Source organism: Canis aureus, chromosome X, assembly GCF_053574225.1.
Source record: "Canis aureus isolate CA01 chromosome X, VMU_Caureus_v.1.0, whole genome shotgun sequence".
NCBI lineage: Eukaryota > Metazoa > Chordata > Mammalia > Carnivora > Canidae > Canis > Canis aureus.
Window position 1 is genome coordinate 17479371 of NC_135649.1, and position 19618 is coordinate 17498988.

At 46.7% G+C, this 19618-nt stretch overlaps 1 protein-coding gene across 6 annotated transcripts; it reads right to left on the reverse strand.

Annotated features, from left to right (window-relative positions):
• Positions 1–452: 452 nt before the first annotated feature.
• LOC144307884 (cancer/testis antigen family 45 member A8-like) lies at positions 453–19507 on the reverse strand. 6 transcript variants are annotated; one of them, XM_077887951.1, is made up of 6 exons: positions 19375–19507; positions 18931–19064; positions 3577–3757; positions 1611–1733; positions 1133–1226; positions 453–751 (listed from the first exon to the last, which is right to left on the reverse strand). In XM_077887951.1, exons 3-6 carry the CDS (start codon positions 3752–3754, stop codon positions 652–654), a joined length of 495 nt encoding a protein of 164 aa, XP_077744077.1. In that variant the 5' UTR covers positions 3755–3757; positions 18931–19064; positions 19375–19507; the 3' UTR covers positions 453–651. The 6 variants fall into 6 exon arrangements, with proteins under 6 accessions (XP_077744077.1, XP_077744074.1, XP_077744076.1 ...); XM_077887948.1 differs by having other exon boundaries at positions 18931–19096; positions 19375–19503; XM_077887950.1 differs by having other exon boundaries at positions 18931–19093; positions 19375–19497.
• Positions 19508–19618: the final 111 nt, after the last annotated feature.

Genomic DNA, 19618 nt, shown 5'->3' on the forward strand with positions numbered 1-19618 from the left:
AGAGGATGTCTCATACAAATCAACAAGAATGGAGAATGTATAGGGTGCTGACTGGCTGAGACAGTGGAGGCAATGACTCTGGATCTCCGGGTTGTGAGTTCAGGCCCCTCAGAGTGCAGACATTACTTAAAAAATAAAATTTTAAAAAAGGAGTTGCCCAGGTTTTTAAGTCAGTTAAGTGACTCACTCTTGATTTCAGCATAAGTCATGATACCAGGGTTGTAACATTGAGCATCTCATCAGGCTCTGTGCCAGATGTGGAACCTGCTTAAGAATCTCACTCTCCTCCTTCTGCCACTTCATGCTCTCCCTCTCATAAAAATAAAGGAACTGGCTGGTGTAGAAGACAATTATAAATACAGGCTAAAGGCTTGTGATCAGCTGAGGAGCTAGGATTTACTGTAACCTGATGACTAAATAGTGTTGCCCCACCTCAGAAGGAAAACAAAAAATTCATTCAAACTAAATACTTAGGGCAAAAGCCCAGGTTTTAATAACAGAAACTTATAACATTCAAGTTGCAATGCTTTTGCTTAGCCTCAAGAAAACAATTTTCAGAGTGAACTCATGCCAGGAGGCGTCAACAATATCAAATTGCATCCAGGACAGCCACCTGGTTCTGCTTTCTCATTGATCATTTCCATAATAAGTTTATAAGTTGTGGGTGTGAGTATCTTTCTTGAGAAAGTGGTCCAATTCTAGTTTGTCTAGTACCTCCTGAAGGTGACCGATTAGGTCTTGTCTTTGGACTCTGAAAATAAAGAGAGACATCATTAACCAAAAGATACCTAAAGAACCTATAAAGCAATATTCTCTGTAGAAAATGCAAGGAGGAGTAACATTTGCATGAGAACAAAAAACATATTTGCAAGATAAGGGACAATCCAGCAAATGCAAAGAGTGACAGTTCAGGGTCAATGAATGTCCTCCTCAAACTCAGGTGTGAACAGTAGGTTCCTGGAGCTTAAAGGAACCAGTGAGATTCAGATGATATCACTCTAAACTGGAGACAATATGAACTCTGAGTGAGGACCAGGGTTTGAGAAATTCCAGCAGGGCCCAATACCACCTCTCCCCAAGCAACCCACTGGGCCCCCTGAGAAACACACTAGACAATTCTTCCTACACTCACTTTGCTGCTTGCTTCATGGCATATATCACAAACTTTCTCTGCAGTTCTGGAGGTCCTTGTACTCCTTCAAGCAATTTGAGGATTTTTTCATATTCTGAACATGTTTAGAAAAAAAAAAAACCTTCAGTACGTGTAAAGAACAAAGAGGATGTATAACAAAAACTTGATGTCTCAGCAATCATTCAAGAGCTAGAATGTTAGAGCATGTGAGCTTTCCATGCTTACATACAGACATTCAAACACAGCCACCAATGGAGCTCTCAGAAACAATAAGCAATTAAGGAATACAAAGGACTAAAAAAAAAAAAAGTTTACTAGCACATTTCTGTTCAAATAATGAGGTAATGAGGAACTATTCTAATTGTGAAAACTCAATTCTGGTAAAGGATGAGCCTCAACAAGTCGGTTGGATCTAGTCTAACTCAAAGAATGAGAAAGACTTGCTCTGGTTTCATGGAGAGAAATTCTTTTTACTTACGTCCTCCAAACTCTCGAATTTCCTTCTTCAACTGCTCTTTGACTTCCATATTGATCACTATTGGTATTGGCAGTTTATCTGGCACATCTCCCGACACAGACATTGCCGTGACCTTGGGGTCAACTGCAGAGAGACAGCTGGTAATGATTATTCTTACCAGTGCATTACTACCAGGTTTGTGAAGCAACCCACCCTTGCTGATGGCACTTAAGTCATGAGACAAAGAATCCAAGTGACCGTGTGGAATGCCATCTCCTGACATATTCATAAGCTCTGGAGGAACAGATTTTGATAAGAGTCCATTGGGGATGGGGAGTGGGGTTTGACCACTTCTCGTCCCCTCCCCATGGGTACTATGAAAGACAGGTGCATCTGGAAACCAGATTGAATGTGGAGCTGCAATCATGAGCATTTCAACAACCCCACACAGACATCATCCACATGCTCCGTGTCTCTAAAGTTTTCATTTCATAGCAGAAGGCGATACCAGATAGATGGATCGGACCTAAAAATTGGACCTCAAGAAAAATAATGCAATAAAGAAGCCTCTTATATTCCTGAACTGTGTGTACATATAGAAACCTACTTGGACACGATAACCAATTAAAAACCCTTCACAGAGCCGTGGCACCCTTCAATTAATGTCCCCTTGATGCCCTCAACAAGTGGAAAAGCTGAATGTGTCCCTTGGTAACAGAATGCCTCAATTGGAACTCCATCACCAAAAATCCCAGCTAGTAAATGACAATCCTCTTCAGTCCTTTCCATCACAGAAATTTAATTTGCTGTACTCCAAGTGTGATGGGTCTACTTCATTCAATCATCTTCCTCTTGCCAAGCATCAAGCCAACACTGGGGATCAGCAGTGAACAAGACAGAAGAAACCCTTCCCTTTTGGAATGTATAACCCTGGTGGTAGGTATAAAATGAGCAAAGGAAAAAATACAGTTTGTGTCAGGAAGTAAGTAAGCAGGGATGTTACAGACAGCAGAAGGGGAAGCATCCATGAGTGTGTTGTCAGCCAGGGCCCTCTGAGGAGGTGACGCCTGGGCAGAGGCAGGAGCAGGAGACAGAGCCAGCCTGTGCATACACAAAGCAGGAGTTCCAGGGGCCCTGAGGGCCATGCAGGCCCCCTAGAGTGGGACAAACCAGGGGTGGGTAGCAATGGACACACAGGGTTAGCAAGCAGGACACAGAGAGGATAGCTGATGGTAGGAGACGATGGCAGGTCTAGGTCCTGTAGTGTGTGTAGACCAGCATTTGGATCTCAGAATCTGTGCATAATAGAGGGTGGAGTTGATGACGCTAATGATGCACGTGTCAAGAACTGATAACTCGGGATCCCTGGGTGGCGCAGCGGTTTGGCGCCTGCCTTTGGCCCAGGGCGCGATCCTGGAGACCCGGGATCGAATCCCACGTCGGGCTTCCGGTGCATGGAGCCTGCTTCTCCCTCTGCCTATGTCTCTGCCTCTCTCTCTCTCTCTCTCTCTCTCTCTCTGACTATCATAAATAAATAAAAATTAAAAAAAAAAGAACTGATAACTCTGTGGACATGGTCACTCTGGGCACACAGCAATAGATGAGCTCCCAGGGTCAAGTGGGAAAGCAGGACGTAAGCTCAGAAACTAGGGGAGCAGGTGAATGAGGCAGGAGGCACCATGGAATGAGGCACAGTGTAATGATGGGACTCAGGAACAATGACAGTACTAAGAGTCTCTGGAGAAAGAAGAGCACAAGGAAGAATGAAAAGGCATATTCAAGAAGAAGGAACGCAGTAGGGTGAGGAGGGAAGCCAGAAATGTTTCTAGGAAGGACAGAGTGAACATCCAGTGTGGCTAAGAAATTGAGGGTAGCATCAGCCAGAGCTGGTAACCTTGATGGGAAATGCTCCCGTGGCATGGAGGGCCCAGAGACAGGGCTTCCGTGAGTGAGGTCAGGAACGGGAGGGTAGGACAGGCATCCTCACCATCTTCCAAGGTCATGGCTGAGCCTCCGGGGTGGGATGTTCCCTCTCCTTCCTCTTTCACTGACAGCAGTGCCATCCTCTGCATTTTCTTAGACGGAGGAGGAGTGATGGGTTTCCCAGGATGTTTCTTTTGGCTTTGGGGCACAACAGCAGACTCCTCTGCTTTATCAGTCATCATTTCCTGAGGAGCATCAAGAAACGTGTTCCATTAATGACTAAAACGCAACACTACCTACACAGTATGGAGGGTCCTTAACAAGTTAAAAATAGAACGACTGCTGGAAAGATTGATAAGTTCCAGCAATTTCCCTACTAGGTACTTACCCAAAGGATACAAACTTACTGATTTGAAGGGGCGCATGTTTATAGCAGCATTTGCTACAAGACCCAAACTATGGTAAGAGCACAGATGTCCATCGACTGATAAGTGTACAAAGAACAGGTGGTGTATATACAATGGAATATTACACAGCCATCAAAAACCATGAAATCTTGCAATTACTTAGATGGAGCTAAGAGCATAGTCCTAATTGAAATAAAACAGAGAAAAGCAAATAGGCTATGATTTCACTCATATTTGGAATTTAAGAAACAAAACTAACTTAGGAGCCTCTCATGTTCTGTCACCCTCTCTGATATTTCCCACTCATTTTCTCTCCTTTCCCCTTTAAGCCCTTTCACTATTTCTTATATTCCCCGTATGAATGAAACCATATAATGTTTGTCCTAACTCTGGGAAATGAACAAGGGGTAGTGGAAGAGGAGGTGGGTGGGGGGACAGAGTGACTGGGTGACGGGCACTGAGGGGGACCTTGATGGGATGAGCACTGGGTGTTATACTATACGTTGGCAAATCGAACTCTGATAAAAATAATATACAAAAAAAAAAGAAACAAAACTGATGAACGTGGGGGGAAAAGGTGAGGCAAACCATCAAAAAGACTCCTAACTACAGAGACCAAACCAAGGTTTAGTAGAGGGGAGATGGGCATGGGGTCGGGTCTAATGTGTGACAGGGCCTAAAGAGGACAGTTGTTGTGATGAGCACCACATAATGCATGGCAGTGTAGAATCACTGAATTCTACCCCTGAAACTAATAGTAATTTTGTATTTTAATTCACTGGAGTTGGAATAAAAACTTGAAAATTAATGCAAGCATTCCAAAACTGCTTTCTACACATGTATATACATATGCATCTGGGTCATTTATATGAGGTTTAATAGGGGACACTTTTCAATGATGCCCACTCAAATATCTGTTTTCAGGAAACTCAGCCTAATTTCCATCCAGTCCATGTGAAAAATGGGAGAAGCTAACATACAGGTGTTGTCCAAAGGCAAACAATGCATATGATGAATCAGATTGCTTCCAGAATGTGTATGCCTCAGCAAGAATTGAATAGACACGTGATTACAACTTGGTGGAAGTACAAACCATCCTGTGAAAATCCTTTCAGGGGAAATCACTTCATTTCCTTTCTTGATTTAAGTGAACATTACCACTATTGTCTGAATCTTCACAGAATTCCCCTTAGTAGAGGGTAAGAGGAGAACTCTTTAATCCACCCACTTCCAATGGCAGGGAGTTCAAACACATCAGACTAGGAGCCATGTGATGAGCACTTGTCAATGTTGCTGATGGATCAAATGGTTTCGTATTGGTATGAGAGATTACTGGAAATGTCTTCTCACCCTAGGATAACCCCCACATTTGCCCCAGCATGTTGTCAAATATTTGTGGTCAATACCTCTTCTGAACCATGGACAGTTTCCCTTCAGCAGGAGTGCAAAAGAGGGAAATGATTTTCATGGAACTTTTCCTTCCAGCTAGATTGCCTGCTAAATGTTTTCCTTGTACTGACTCACTTAATCTTCCACAGGGCCCGCTGGTTTGCAACACTGGACACTCCCCAGGGTGAGGTAAGAAACTGGCCCCCTACTCAAAGAGCAGAGAGAGGATGAAGGAAGAGGACCACTAAACCAGATTGGTAGATATCAGGTGTAACAAGCGAAGACATTTACATGCGAGGCTTGTCTTTGGCTGTCAGGAGGAACAGATAATCCACCCCTCCTGCCAGACCCTTCAGGATTATATGACCTCAATTACGTTCAGTCACATAGGTGCACATCCAGCAGCAATCATGCCCCCTCCATGAGCTCCTCAGACACTCCATCCCTCAGGACTGACTATGATAATCATGCCCATTTCCCTCTGCCACAATGTGCCCTGGGGTTCCTTGGGCATACAGGTAGATCCTCTGGTGGTTCTCTGGCTACACCAACTGTTGGATTGCTTCCTTTGCTGGGCCTAAGAGTAGCCCCACCCCCACCCCCGTAGAAAGTTCTTCGCAGGGATCCCTGGGTGGCGCAGCGGTTTGGCGCCTGCCTTTGGCCCAGGGCGCGATCCTGGAGACCCGGGATCGATTCCCACATCGGGCTCCCGGTGCATGGAGCCTGCTTCTCCCTCTGCCTGTGTCTCTGCCTCTCTCTCTCTCTGTGACTATCATAAATAAATAAAAAAAAAAAAATTAAAAAAAAAAAAAAAAAAGAAAGTTCTTCGCAACTGGTGCCCAATCTGTAACGGGACACCACAGGAGCTACACAGAAGTCCAAGGTTGGAAAAACAGGTACAAACAGTGTTTGTATGGGAAGGCCGTCCCCTTATGCAAGAATCCCAGTTGTGGCCTGCTCCCTACATGTTCCTGTGGCGGCAGCATCAGGAAACTGACCTCATAATGCCTCCCACACATGCTGGGCAAGGAAGGCAGCAGTCAGGCCAGACGAGATGGACTGGGAGCAGGACCCGCCAGAGCAGGACCCCACCTGCTCCCCTCTAACAACAGTGTGGGCTTCCAACTGGGTATGGTGCATCTCGGCAGAAGAGGGGGATCCCAGGGGGCATGGAACCCTTTCCCCTCCCTCACAGCTGTGAGGAAACACACTCTTCCTGCAGAGATCCCCTTGCAAATCCCAGAAGATCCCATCTCTCCCGGGACCCATGGGGCTTAGTGTCCTGAGCGCAGCAGAGCACAGTGATCCACTGTGAGAGTCAGGCTGTGCCTGTCTCCTGAGACTTCCATAGCCTTATGAGGCTAAGTGTCTCTCAGGGGACCCCAGTCCAGGGTATGGGGTAAGAAACAGGCTCTATTGCTTCGTCATTCAAATACATTATAGCTGGGACAGTACTGTAGTCCACCAGAACAAGGTGGATTTACTGTAGGCTATTTAATCTGCTGTTTTAATTTCCCATTCTTCCCTTCTACCATCCCGCTGCCCACAGCTCAATGGGACATGGAACTTTCATACCATGTCAAGTTTCTCTGCCCAGTCTTTCATATCATGACCCTTAAAACATGACCCAGATCCCTGTCTATTTGACAAGGGTATGTCTACACAGAAATCTTCTCCCATCCCCTAATGGTGGCGGCCTGTTTTGCTCATTAGGAGAAAGCTTCCATTAGGCCAGATATGTTGTCTACACAAAGGGTGGCATATTGAGAGCCCTCACTGGGATGGGGGGGGCCCACGTATCCCTTACCACCCCCACATCAGGTGAGAACTCGGGCAGATGGTGCCAGATTCCTCTGGAGGTTGCCTGAGGCCCTGTTCAGAAGGCACAGGGCAGGCTGCTGTTGCATTAACATAGTCCCTGTGTTGTTTAGGACCATTCTGCCTGGTGTTGCACTGTGACCTTCCTGCCCACTCATGCGAGCTGCCAGATCTATGGGAGGGGCAGGCGCTAGGGCTCTGGTAGGGCATCAGCTTCCTCCTGGCCAGGAGTCTTAGTGCCTTAGGAGCCAGAGTGTGCAAGACAGCAAAGACAGCCTGGCAGACAAACCCAGATATCTCCCCACATACCCTGACCTCACGAGGACTTATTCTTGATCATCCACCCTCAGCATCCCAGTGTCCAGGCTCTAGGGAACATCCCTGCATTTCAGACCACCTGTCAGCGCTTACATTCTGGGCCCCTTGGTCTAGCAGTCATCGCCACGCATCCCAGAGCCACATGAACCACACCTGGAAGTGTGCCTTGGCCTTTGGCTGGGTGGGGTGGTCTTCAGGCGTCTGACAGACTTCCACACCTCCCCACACAGAGGGCAATGGCCAAGCCTGGAATTCCCCAATGGAGCCTCCTTCTCCAGATCCATTTCTCTAGTCTCATGGCTGGTTGACCCCTGGAGATTACTGTGCAGCTTCTGGGTGAATTCAGACACTCATCCGTTACAAGGGGGGGCGGCAAGGAGGGACGAGGGAAAGCAGCAGACCACTCGACATGGGTCCTGGGAGGTTTAAGAAACAAAGAACGTATATATGAGGCTAGTCTTGGGCAGCCGCATGAGTAGATCTTCGCGGAGCTGGCCAGAAAAAAAAAAAAGTTTGTATAGACAACTATACGGAGTTCATTTCAGGCACCTTCCATATGGGCCCAGCAACACTCACTCTGAAGCTGTGAACTTGCCACAGTTCCTAGGGTGGAGCAGAACTTACATTCAATGAGGTGGGGCGTGTGAGGGGGTTCTGGTGATTTGGGGCAGCTTGGAGTCAATGGGAGATCAAGTTTCTCAGGAACTCCTCCAACAAAGACAAAATTCTGGCAAAAATTAAAAACGAGGGGATCCCTGGGTGGCGCAGCGGTTTGGCGCCTGCCTTTGGCCCAGGGCGCGATCCTGGAGACCCGGGATCGAATCCCACATCAGGCTCCCGGTGCATGGAGCCTGCTTCTCCCTCTGCCTGTTGTGTCTCTGCCTCTCTCTCTCTCTCTCTCTGTATGACTATCATAAATAAATTTTAAAAAAATGTTTAAAAAAAATTAAAAACGAACTAAGGAAGGGGAGCTCTAGGGGGGGTCAGGAGCGATCATCCAGCGCAAAGATTCCCATGGTGGGTGGCTGGCTTACAGACAGGAGCCCTCTCCTGGCTCAGCAGCCATCAGCCTGCAGGATCATCCTTCATCAAAATCCTTTTACTGGGCAGAAGACCATCTTATGAAAGCGAGATGAGGAAGGGGCAGGACTTGTTAAGAGTGGCTAGAAGAAGGACTAACAGGCCCGGAAATGCACACTGAGGCTCCAAGTGCTTGTTCACCACATTCACAAGGGACCTACAAAACAGGAGTGACTAATGGAAAAGCATCCCAGTGGGCTTGCTGCTACTTCCCTCAGCCCACAATCGACTCGTTTGTTGTTTTGCCAATGTCTTGTGACGTTGCTGAGTGTGAATCCATTTGTCTGAGAACTATCATGCCCTTCAAACTACCTTAGAAATATTTTAACTGAGAAATTTCAATTGCATTCACTTTATATGCAAATTTTTAATTGCATTTAATTTGGAGATGTTGAGGATCTGGGATGGGACTAAAGTGACCATGTGAGGGGTGAGCAGCATGGGATTCTGACCAGGCCTCACAGTTGAGTCCAGTCGAGCACAGAAGCTGCCCATCCTTTAGTTTCTCGGGGTGCCAGCCTGGCATCCTCCGTGGTAGCGCCTGCAGAAAGAAGGGCAGAAAGAGCTCTTTCCCCTCTCACAGCTGCTCCGCACTCTCCTGTGTAGTCACAAGTGGAGTCTGGGAGAGGCGGGGCAAGACGGCGGAAGAGTAGGATTCCCCAAGTCACCAGTCCCCACCGACTAACTTACCTACATAACTTTCAAATCATCCTCAAAACCTACGAATTCGGCCTGAGATTTAAAGAGAGAACAGCTGGAATGCTACAGAGAGAAGAGTTCGCCCTTCTATCAAGTAGGAAGACGGAAAAAATTAAAGGAATAAAAAAGCATCCAAGGGGGAGGGGCCCCACGAGGAGCCGGGCTAAGGCTGGGCGGCAAGAGCCTCCGGGGCAGGAAAGCCCAGTCCCGGAGAAGCAGGAGCTTTACCAATCTTCCCGGATGGAAAGGCGCTCGCAGGGAACTCGGGCAGGATCCCAGGAGGAGCAGTGGAGCCCTCAGGCTCCCAGGGGCACTAGCAGAGGAACTGGGCCCCAGGGGAGAGCACCCACACTGCCAGCCGAGTACCGGAAAGGGCTGGAGCGCACGCCCGGCGGGGCCCCTGGAGGAGCCCAAGCGGCAGCTCGGGCAGCGGCTCTGCGCGGAGGGGGCCGTGCAGCCACGAGAGCAGCTCAGGCGGAGGCTCTGTGCCAAGGGGGCTGCGGGACCCCAGGAGCAGCTCAGGCGGCGGCTCCGCGCAGTGGGGGCTGTGCGGCCCTGGGAGCGCGATTCCAGCGGCAAAGGCCCTGGAGCCCAGGGCACGGGGGGACACAGCCCAGGATCGGGCGCTTCCCCCGGGACAGATGGAGGCCGGGAGGACACAGGGCAGTAAGGACGCTCCTGCCCCTGGGTGGCCCTGAGCTGTGCAGATTGGCGCCCCCTGTCCCCGGAGCATCCAGGCCCCTGTGGACTGGGAGACTGTGGTAGTTACTGCTGGAGCTGACTCCAGGGCTGGAGAGCTGGCCGTCGCCACTTTTGTTGCTCCTCCTGGTATCACCTTGTGCCTGAGACTGAGCAGGGCCGCCAAGGAGTAGGGGCCTCACAGGATAAACAGCTCCCACTGAACCCTACACCTGGCAGGAGGCTGGGCAGCTCCCCCACGTGCACACACCTGAGAATCAGCACAGCAGGCCCCTCCCCCAAAACACCAGCTGGAAGGACAGGAGAAGAGCAAGTTCTTGACCGAGCAGCGCTGGAAAGTTCCAGGGGAAGTCGAGGGATTTACAGCATATAGAATCAGAGGATCAGAGGATACCCCCCTCGTTTTTTGTTTTTTGTTTGTTCTCCCCCCTTTTTTCTCTATTTTTCTCCTTTTTCCAGTACAACGTGGTTTTGGCCACTCTGTTCTGAGCAAAATGACTAGAAGGAAAAACTCACCACAAAAGAAAGAATCAGAAACAGTCCTCTCTCCCACAGAGTTACAAAATTTGGGTTACAATTCAATGTCAGAAAGCCAATTCAGAAACACAATTATAAATCTCCTTTCGGCTCTAGAAAAAAGCATAAAGGATTCAAGAGACTTAACGACTGCAGAATTTAGATCTAATCAGGCTGAAATTAAAAATCAATTAAATGAGATGCAATCCAAACTGGAGGTCCTAACGATGAGGGTTAACGAGGTAGAAGAACAAGTGAGTGCCATAGAAGACAAGTTGATGGCAAGGAAAGAAGCTGAGGAAAAAAGAGACAAACAATCAAAAGATCGTGAGGATAGGTTAAGGGAAATAAAGGACAGCCTCAGAAGGAAAAATCTACGTTGAATTGCGGTTCCCGAGAGGGACACAGGACCAGAAAGTGTATTTGAACAAATCATAGCTGAGAACTTCCCTAACTTTGGAAGGGAAACAGGCATTCAGATCCAGGAAATAGAGAGATCCCCCCTAAAATTAATAAAAACCACTCAACACCTCGACATTTAATAGTGAAACTTGCAAATTCCAAAGATAAAGAGAAGATCCTTAAAGCAGCAAGAGACAAGAGATCCCTAACCTTTATGGGGAGAAGTATTAGGTTAACAGCATTGCTCTCCACAGAGAACTGGAAGGCCAGAGAGGGCTGGCAGGATATAGTCAGGGAGAAGAACCTGCAGCCAAGAATACTTTATCCAGCAAGGCTCTCATTCAGAATAGAAAGAGAGAGAAAGAGCTTTCAAGATAGGCAGAAACTGAAAGAATATGTGACCACCAAACCAGCTCTGCAAGAAATATTAAGGGGGACTCTTTAAGAGAAAGAGGAAGTCCAAGGAAACAACCCACAAAAACAGGGACTGAATAGGTATCATGATGACACTAAATTCATATCTTTCAATAGTAACTCTGAACATAAATGGGCTTAATGACCCCATCAAAAAGCGCAGGGTTTCAGACTGGATAAAAAGGCAATACCCATCTATTTGCTGTCTACAAGAGACTCATTTTATTTTAAATTTTTTTAAAATTTATTTATGATAGTCACACACACACACAGAGAGAGAGAGAGAGAGAGGCAGAGACACAGGCAGAGGGAGAAGCAGGCTCCACGCACCGGGAGCCCGACGTGGGATTTGATCCCTGGTCTCCAGGATCGCGCCCTGGGCCAAAAGCAGGCGCCAAACCGCTGCGCCCCCCAGGGATCCCCAAGAGACTCATTTTAGACGTAAGGACACCTACAGCCTGAAAATAAAAGGTTGGAGAACCATTTACCATTCAAATGGTCCTCAAAAGAAAGCAGGGGTAGCCATCCTTATATCAGATAAATTAATGTTTATCCCAAAGACTGTAGTAAGAGATGAAGAGGGGGCAGCCCGGGTGGCTCAGCGGTTTGGTGCCGCCATCAGTCCAGGGCATCATCCTGAAAACTTGGGATCGAGTCCCACATCGAGCTCCCTGTGTGGAGCCTGCCTCTCCCTCTGCCTGTGTCTCTGTCTCTCTCTCTCTCTCTCTCTCTGTCTGTCTCTCTTGAGTAAATAAAATCTTTTTTAAAAAGTTTCTAAAAAAGAGAGATAAAGATGGACACTATATCATTCTTAAAGGATCTATCCAATAAGAGGACCTAACAATCATCAATATTTCTGCCCCGAATGTGAGAGCTGCCAAGTATATCAATCAGTTAATAACCAAAGTTAAGACATACTTAGATAATAATACACTTATACTTGGAGACTTGAACGCAGCGCTTTCTACAATCCATGGATCTTCTTTTTTTTTTTTTTTTTTTTTTTTAATTTTTATTTATTTATGATAGTCACAGAGAGAGAGAGAGAGAGAGAGAGAGAGAGGCAGAGACACAGGCAGAGGGAGAAGCAGGCTCCATGCACCGGGAGCCCGATGTGGGATTCGATCCCGGGTCTCCAGGATCGTGCCCTGGGCCAAAGGCAGGCGCCAAACCGCTGCGCCACCCAGGGATCCCCAATCCATGGATCTTCTAAGCACAACATCTCCAAAGAAACAAGAGCTTTAAATGATACGCTGTATCAAATGGATTTCACAGATATTTACAACTTTACATCCAAAGGCAACTGAATACACATTCTTCTCAAGTGCACATGGAACTTTCTCCAGAATAGACAAGTGGAGTCTGGGCACCCTAGAAGGGCCTTGGTATACTGACATTCTGCACACTAAGATCCACATGTAATAAAAACATTGCCTTTTTATGAAGAGACTCCAGGCTTTGATCATACTAAATGTGAAAAGTGGTGGTTGCTGCCAGGTGGTACAATTTCTGCTGATTTCCAAATGGATCGTGTGTTTTCTATTTCACTTGCCTGGGAACACTATTTTACATAGGTTGCTTTCAATCACAGAAACAGAAAACTATCCTGTTCTAGCTAAAATGATAGAAGATGCTGACAGCTAAGTGGAGATTTGCATCAAATGAGGCTGAATCCTGTAACAATAATAGAACTAAGGGCCTGGTCCATTCCCTGGGTTCTCTTCTGCTTCTTTTGAAACTACTCCATCCCAATTCCAGCTCCTCCTCATGATCGCAACTTGGCTGCTAGGGATCCTCACTTGCATGCTACTCCAGTCCTGTGTAGCAGAAGAATGCGATCACATCTCTCCCTTGGGCTTCCTGAAGAAGTCCTAAGGTGTACTGTGATGGAATCCTTTCATTCCCATATCCACCTGCAACAATTATTTTGCTCTACAGGGCATCAATCAGAACGTGACAACTTACTTAACTCAGGCCTCATATACCAAATGCACATATTGAAAGATACCACGCTCAATAGGTTTGATCACGTCCTTATATACAGAATCCTGTTTTCAACAATCAGAACATAAATTCTTAGGGATGCCTGGATGGCTTGGTGGCTGAGCGTCTGCCTTTGGCTCAGGGCGTGATCCCAGAGTTCCACGATCGAGTCCCGCATCAGGCTTCCTTCATGGGCCTGCTTCTCCCTCTGCCTCTCTCCTCTCTCTCTCTCTCTCTTTCTCTCTCTCTCATGAATAAATAAATAAAATCTTTTTTAAAAAAAGAACATAAATCCTTCTCAAGCATGCAAGCATTAGCAAAGGTGACAACAAAACCAAATCCTAAATTTCAAGCAGAATATGTTCTCTAAACAAAATGAAATCAAATTAGTACTTCTAAGCAATACAAAAAAGGCCCTCCAAAACTTGATAACATGATTCTCAATCAATACTTGCTATTTGTTTTTTGTTTGTCTGTCTAGGAAAGCCTCACATGACAGAATCTGTGGGACACAGGTAAGGAGAAACAGAGAGGAAAATGTATAGCTTTATATGCTTCTGTAAGAAAATAAAAATGGCTGCAAATACTGAGGTCTGTCCATGGAGGGAGATGCAAAACGACTACAAAAAATCCCAGGACAGTAGAGCGAGAGCTACACTGTGTTCTGAACATGGTGTGTCCCCACAAACATGTGTTGAAATCCAAAGCCCCAAATAAGCTGGTATTAGGAGGCATCAGGGACCATTGACAGGTCCTGATTTCAGGACAGGGTCATGACCCCAAATGAGTTTAGTGCCTCAGAAAGAAGGCTCCAGAGAGACCCCGAACCCTCTGAGCACTGAGGGCAGAGAGAGGGCACCAGGCTCTGAACCAGGCAGCAGGCCTTGCCTAGAACGCCCTGGTGCCAGTACCCTGGTGGTCCTGGGCTTCCCGGCCTCCAGAGGTGGGGCCAAGACGTGTCTGTCCTCGTCACCTTCCCAGTTCGTGGCATGTTACTATGGCAGACGGAACACACTAAGACCGCTCCTCAAAGCAAAGCGTAAGTTAATGACAGGGAAAAGGAAAATGATCATAAAGACCTTCAACAAAAGTAAAAGTTGGTCGCTGACAGGACTATCAGCCCACGCCATCCTCGGCATGTTTATCAAGGACAATTTAGCCACAGATAAACTACACTAGCAACAAAGCAGGAGACTGAGCCCTGCATTCCTGAAGACAGTTCTGTGAAGGACAGCAGGAACACCCAGAATGATGTTATAGGAAATTTGGAATCTGAGATGAAACAGACGCTTTTCTGGAATAATGAAACATAACAAATCTCACCAAGAAAAAACAGAAAACCTGAACTCTAGTGTATGTCATACAACTTTTAGCACCAACTGAAGATCCTTCCTATACTGAAGGCTTTCCTGAGGTGTTCTTCACACATTCAGGGGGCAAATAATACCAGTCTAACTCAAACTCTTTCAGAAAAGAGAAGAAAGGGTGTGAGTTCTCTTCTCATTTTATGAGGACAGTATAAACCTGTTGCCAGGGCAGTCCAGGTGGCTCGGCGGTTTAGCGCCGCCTTCAGCCCAGGGCGAGATCCTGGAGACCCGGGATCGAGTCCCATGTCAGGCTCCCTGCATGGAGCCTGCTTCTCCCTCTGCCTGTGTCTATGCCTCTCTCTCTCCCTGTGTGTGTCTTTCACGAATAAATAAATAAAATATTTTTTAAAAATAAAATAAAAAATAAACCTGTTGCCAAGCATCTAAGAAAAACATTGGAAGATAGGAAAACGAAAGTTCCAGATCTCTCTCCTGAATCTAGACACACAACTCCTAAACAAATGGTTAGCAAATGAAATTAAATAGGACATAAAAAACCAAGCGTTGGTGGTTGCTGGGTCTATTGCTGAAAGGCAAGACTGGTTTCCCCCTGGAACATCCATCAGTATAATGTGCTACATTAACAGCAAAAACCAGGAAAAGTCACAGGTTGAAAAACCAGGTTGAAGGTAGTACCTACTCATGGTAAACAATATCAGCAACTTCAGATAAAAGGAACCTTCTTTTTTTTGTTTTGTTTTGTTTTCTTTAACTTAAGAAAGGTTATCCGCCAAAAAATAGACAACCAACCAAATATATTGCTGTATTTAATGATGACATAACCATCCATTTTTTTTCTTGACTTTAAAAAAGACAAGGGTGTCCACTGTGTATTCAAGAACATACTGCAGGAAATAAAAAACCAAAAACAAAAACCAAAAATAAATAACTAAAAATTAATATTTAGAAAAAAACATACTGCAGGAACTAAAAAATGACAGTAAACATGGTAATTATAATTTTGGAAAAGTAGAAGTGATATTGTCATTGTTCACAGTTGACATGATTTCTGACACAGAATATCCAAAAGGATGTAAAGTATTGAGAATTAACGAGTGTATAATTGTCAAGTTACTGGACATTAGAGAAGAATCCAATCACCTGTATTTCTGTGTCATAACAAATAAATTAGAAAAAGATAGTTAAAATACCATAAGAACAGTGCCAAGAATATCAAGGGCACTTGCTGGCTCAGTTGGTGGATGGTGGGACTGTTGATCTTGTGGTTGTGAGTTCGAGCCCCAAGTTGGATGCACAGATTACTTAAAAATAAAAAAAAAATTAAAAATAAGAGAACATCAAAACCCATCGAGTAAACCTAACAATAGGTATGGCTGAAGCATTGAACATAAAACTTACAGAAATCAAAGGATTCAGTATTTGGAGAGAAATACATATCTTGTGGATTGGAAGACTCATACTAATTCACTGTTGTCAACTGCCAGAATAATTACTGCATCACTTAAAATGTAAATAATTTTACTATTTTCATTTTTTAAAAGATTGTATTTATTCATGACAGACACACAGAGGCAGAGACATAGGGACAGGGAGAGGGAGTCTCCCTGTGGGGAGCCCAGTGTGGGACTCAATCCCAGGACATTGGGATCACGACCTGAGCCAAAGGCAGACGCTCAACCACTGAGCCACTCAGGCATCCCCAAATGAGAATAATTTATTTTATTTAAAATTAAAAAGAAATCCACTCTGTTATAATTGGTGGAAATTCAGGCGCTGATAATAAATAGTATATGGAATTCAAAGGGTTTGGAATAGCTGAGACCATCTTTTGGCAAAAGTACCGAGTTGGAAGACAAATACGGGCAGACAGCTGACTTACTGGAAAGGAGGAGCAATGAGAAATCTGTGGTATTGGAGCAAGAGTGGATGGATTCACCAGTGTGACAGGACAGAGAGTCTAGAAATAAATCCGGAAACAGAAATTCCTAGATTACTGACAATGGGGCTGGTAAAACTTTGTGCTCCATTCACTAAGTCCACCTGCTCCTTACTGGGAACTGCGTCTAACCTCCATCCTGTCCACATCACATAGATCTCTGATGAACAGATGATCTAGAAGGAAACTTAGGATATTACTTTTGTGTCCTTAAAGCAGGCAAAGCTTTTGAAAAGAACAAAAGCACTGACTTTGAGTAATAAATTGATTAGACTAATTAAACTGAGAATTTCTGTTCATCAAGAGACACTATTAAGAGAGTTACATAGGGGAGTGCCTGGGTGCCTGAATTGGTTAAGGGCCTGCCTTCCATTCAGGTCATGATCTAAGGGTCCTGACGTGATCAGCATTGGGCTCCCTGCTCATTGGGGAGTCTGTTCCCATCTGTCCCTCTCCCCCACTCATGCTCCCTCTCTCTCTCTCTCTCCATCTCTCTCTGTCTCTCTATCTCTCTGTCTCTCTCTCTCTCTCACACACACACACACACACACACACACACACACGTGCCTATGCAGCGATATCTCTCACAAATAAATAAAATCCTAAAATAAAAAGAGAGAGTGACAGCGAGTGATATGAGGTACTTGAGTGGCTCAGTTTCTTAAAAATCTGACTTTTGATTTCAGATCAGGTCATGATCTCAGAGCAGTGAGGTCAAGCCCCAAGTTGCAGTCACGCTGGGTGTGTAACCTACATGAGATTCTCTTTCTCACTCCGCCTCTGCTGCTCCCAGCCTCCATCCTCCAGCTACAGTGCCCAGAGTCCCCCTCGTTTAAAAAAAGAAATAGGAAAGAGCAATAAAGTTAAAACAGATCAGCTGATGACATGCAAAATTTTATATTAAATATGTGTAAATATCAATATATGTTGAGCTAGAGATGATTTTAATAATACAAATATCTCAATAAAATGTAGGTAAAAGTCCTGGAACAGCTTTTCAAAAGAGACATAGGTCAATAGGCAGTAAACGTATCAACCAGAACAAAATGCACATTTAACATGAGAGGTCCCTGCACACCCACCAGCGTGGCCGAGATTAAAGACTACCTTTATAGCATATGTTCGCGATTATATAATGCAACAAAGTCACATACATGGTCAGCCCTAGATTCTCACTTGATACCCAAAGTCATTGAAAGGCTTAGATAGAGCCCTGCAAGACCGAGATACAAAAATCAAGGAAAAGTATTCAACCACAGGCTGAGACAGAGCATCCACGTAACAACAACCTGCCTCCAAAAAAAAAAAAAAAAAAGTGCATTATAGCGCCTTACGAACACCTCACCCCAAAGACTGGGACAGACCACATCAGGGAGAATCCAGCCCCTAAGGTAGAGCCCCCTAAATGCTCCCCAGCCAGGGCTGAGATACAGTAGCCAAGGAAGAGTAGCGCCCCGCCCCCCACCTAAGGGAGATGAAGCGCCGAAGGAAACCTCCTCACCAAGGGATGAGAGACAGCACTGAAGGCACATCCACTCTTCTGGGGAGAGATGGACCTTCCCAGGAAGAGTCTCAGCTCCCCAGACCTCAGAGGGAGCACCAAGAAAGAGCCCAAAGCCTCAGTGCTGACAAAGCACCCAAGGTGAAGTTCTCTCCCTGCCAGGACTCAGACAGAGCCCCCCAGGGATATTTCCCTCCAGTCTTAAAGCATCCAAGGACCAGCACCCCCACAGGAGGTGACCAAGCACCCTGGAAAGTCACACGGGACTCTGAGACCTCACCTGGGATCAGCCGAACACCAGAAAAGCCCAGCGTCATCATGGCTGACACAAGCACCCAAGGAAAAGAGCGCCCTGGTTCTGAGCTAAGCACCAAGGAGAGTGTCTCACAGGCTGAGGTAGACGCCCTCAGGGAGAGGAACCCAAGGGCTGGGGTAACGCACCCCAGGAAACATTCCCCTCACAGAGCTTGAATGGATCCCCCGGAAACACTCCCCACCACTCACCCTCCCGGCCTCCCTTGCGGCAGCCACCCCTGCGGCAGCCACCCCTGCGGCAGCCACCCCGCCCCCGCCCTGCTCCTCGCCACCAAAACCCAAATCCCCGAAACCCTGAACCAAACGCCGCCTCTGTATAGGATTAAGATAATCACCCAAAGTCGCGTCCCCACACGGGTCCTGAGAGAGTTCCACAAAGAAAGTCCCTCGCAGAACTCGGAGACAAAACCAAGGAACAGCCTCCTCTCCAACATGGCGGAGATAACCTGCCCAGAACATGCCTCCCCCTGAGTTCAGATCACAACCAAGCAAATGCCTCCACAGGCTGAAGTAGATCCCCCGGGAACATACCACAGCCAAGGAAAAGGCACATCCAGGGCACAGAGAGCCCCCAGGGAAAAAGAATCCACACTCCCAGTGGGAAAATCCTCACCTCGTTCCAGGAGCCCGTCGAGCACCTCACACAACGGCAGTAACGCCTCTCGGGTGGAACTTTCTAGAATGCGCCCTCTGGGAGTTCCTGGAAATACGCCCCCTGGGGGGTCTGGGAGTGCTGTGCACAGATTGCTGCCATGGGAGAAGACGCTGATGTATTACTACTGCCCCAAGGAAAGGAGAGAAAATGAGTGGGAAATATCAGAGAGGGAGACAGAACATGAGAGACTCCTAACTCTGGGAAACGAACTAGGGGTGGTGGAAAGGCAGGTGGGCGGGGGGTGGGGGTGACTGGGTGACGGGCACTGAGGGGGGGCACTTGACGGGATGAGCACTGGGTGTTATTCTGTATGTTGGCAAACTGAACCCCAATAAAAAAATAAATTTATGCTACTGCCCCAAGGAGTGTGAGGGAAGCTGCAGGCCATGGGGAACGGCTCACCACACTGCCTCACAACAGCCCGGTTCCCCGAGAAGCTGTGTCACAGCCTGGTTGGTACTGGAGGAGCCTCCTGCCTCCCCAGGAGCCTGCCGTGCCAGCTGCCCTGACCCTGGAAGCCAGTCTTCCCAGTCGCGTCTCAGGCGCCCCCTGCAGGAAGAACTCGGTCACACAAGCCATAGGAAAAAACATTTACCGGAACCAGAACATTTTTTACATAACAGCCAAAGGGTTGAATTTCCACTTG

Coding starts and splice junctions, on each gene's coding strand:
- LOC144307884 (XM_077887947.1), bottom strand. CDS start 18,751: ATGTTGGAGAGGAGGCTGTTCCTTGGTTTTGTCTCCGAGTTCTGCGAG. Junction 1,227..1,610: donor AATTCGAGAGTTTGGAGGAC/GTAAGTAAAAAG, acceptor AAACATGTTCAG/AATATGAAAAAATCCTCAAA. Junction 752..1,132: donor GCCATGAAGCAAGCAGCAAA/GTGAGTGTAGGA, acceptor CTTTATTTTCAG/AGTCCAAAGACAAGACCTAA.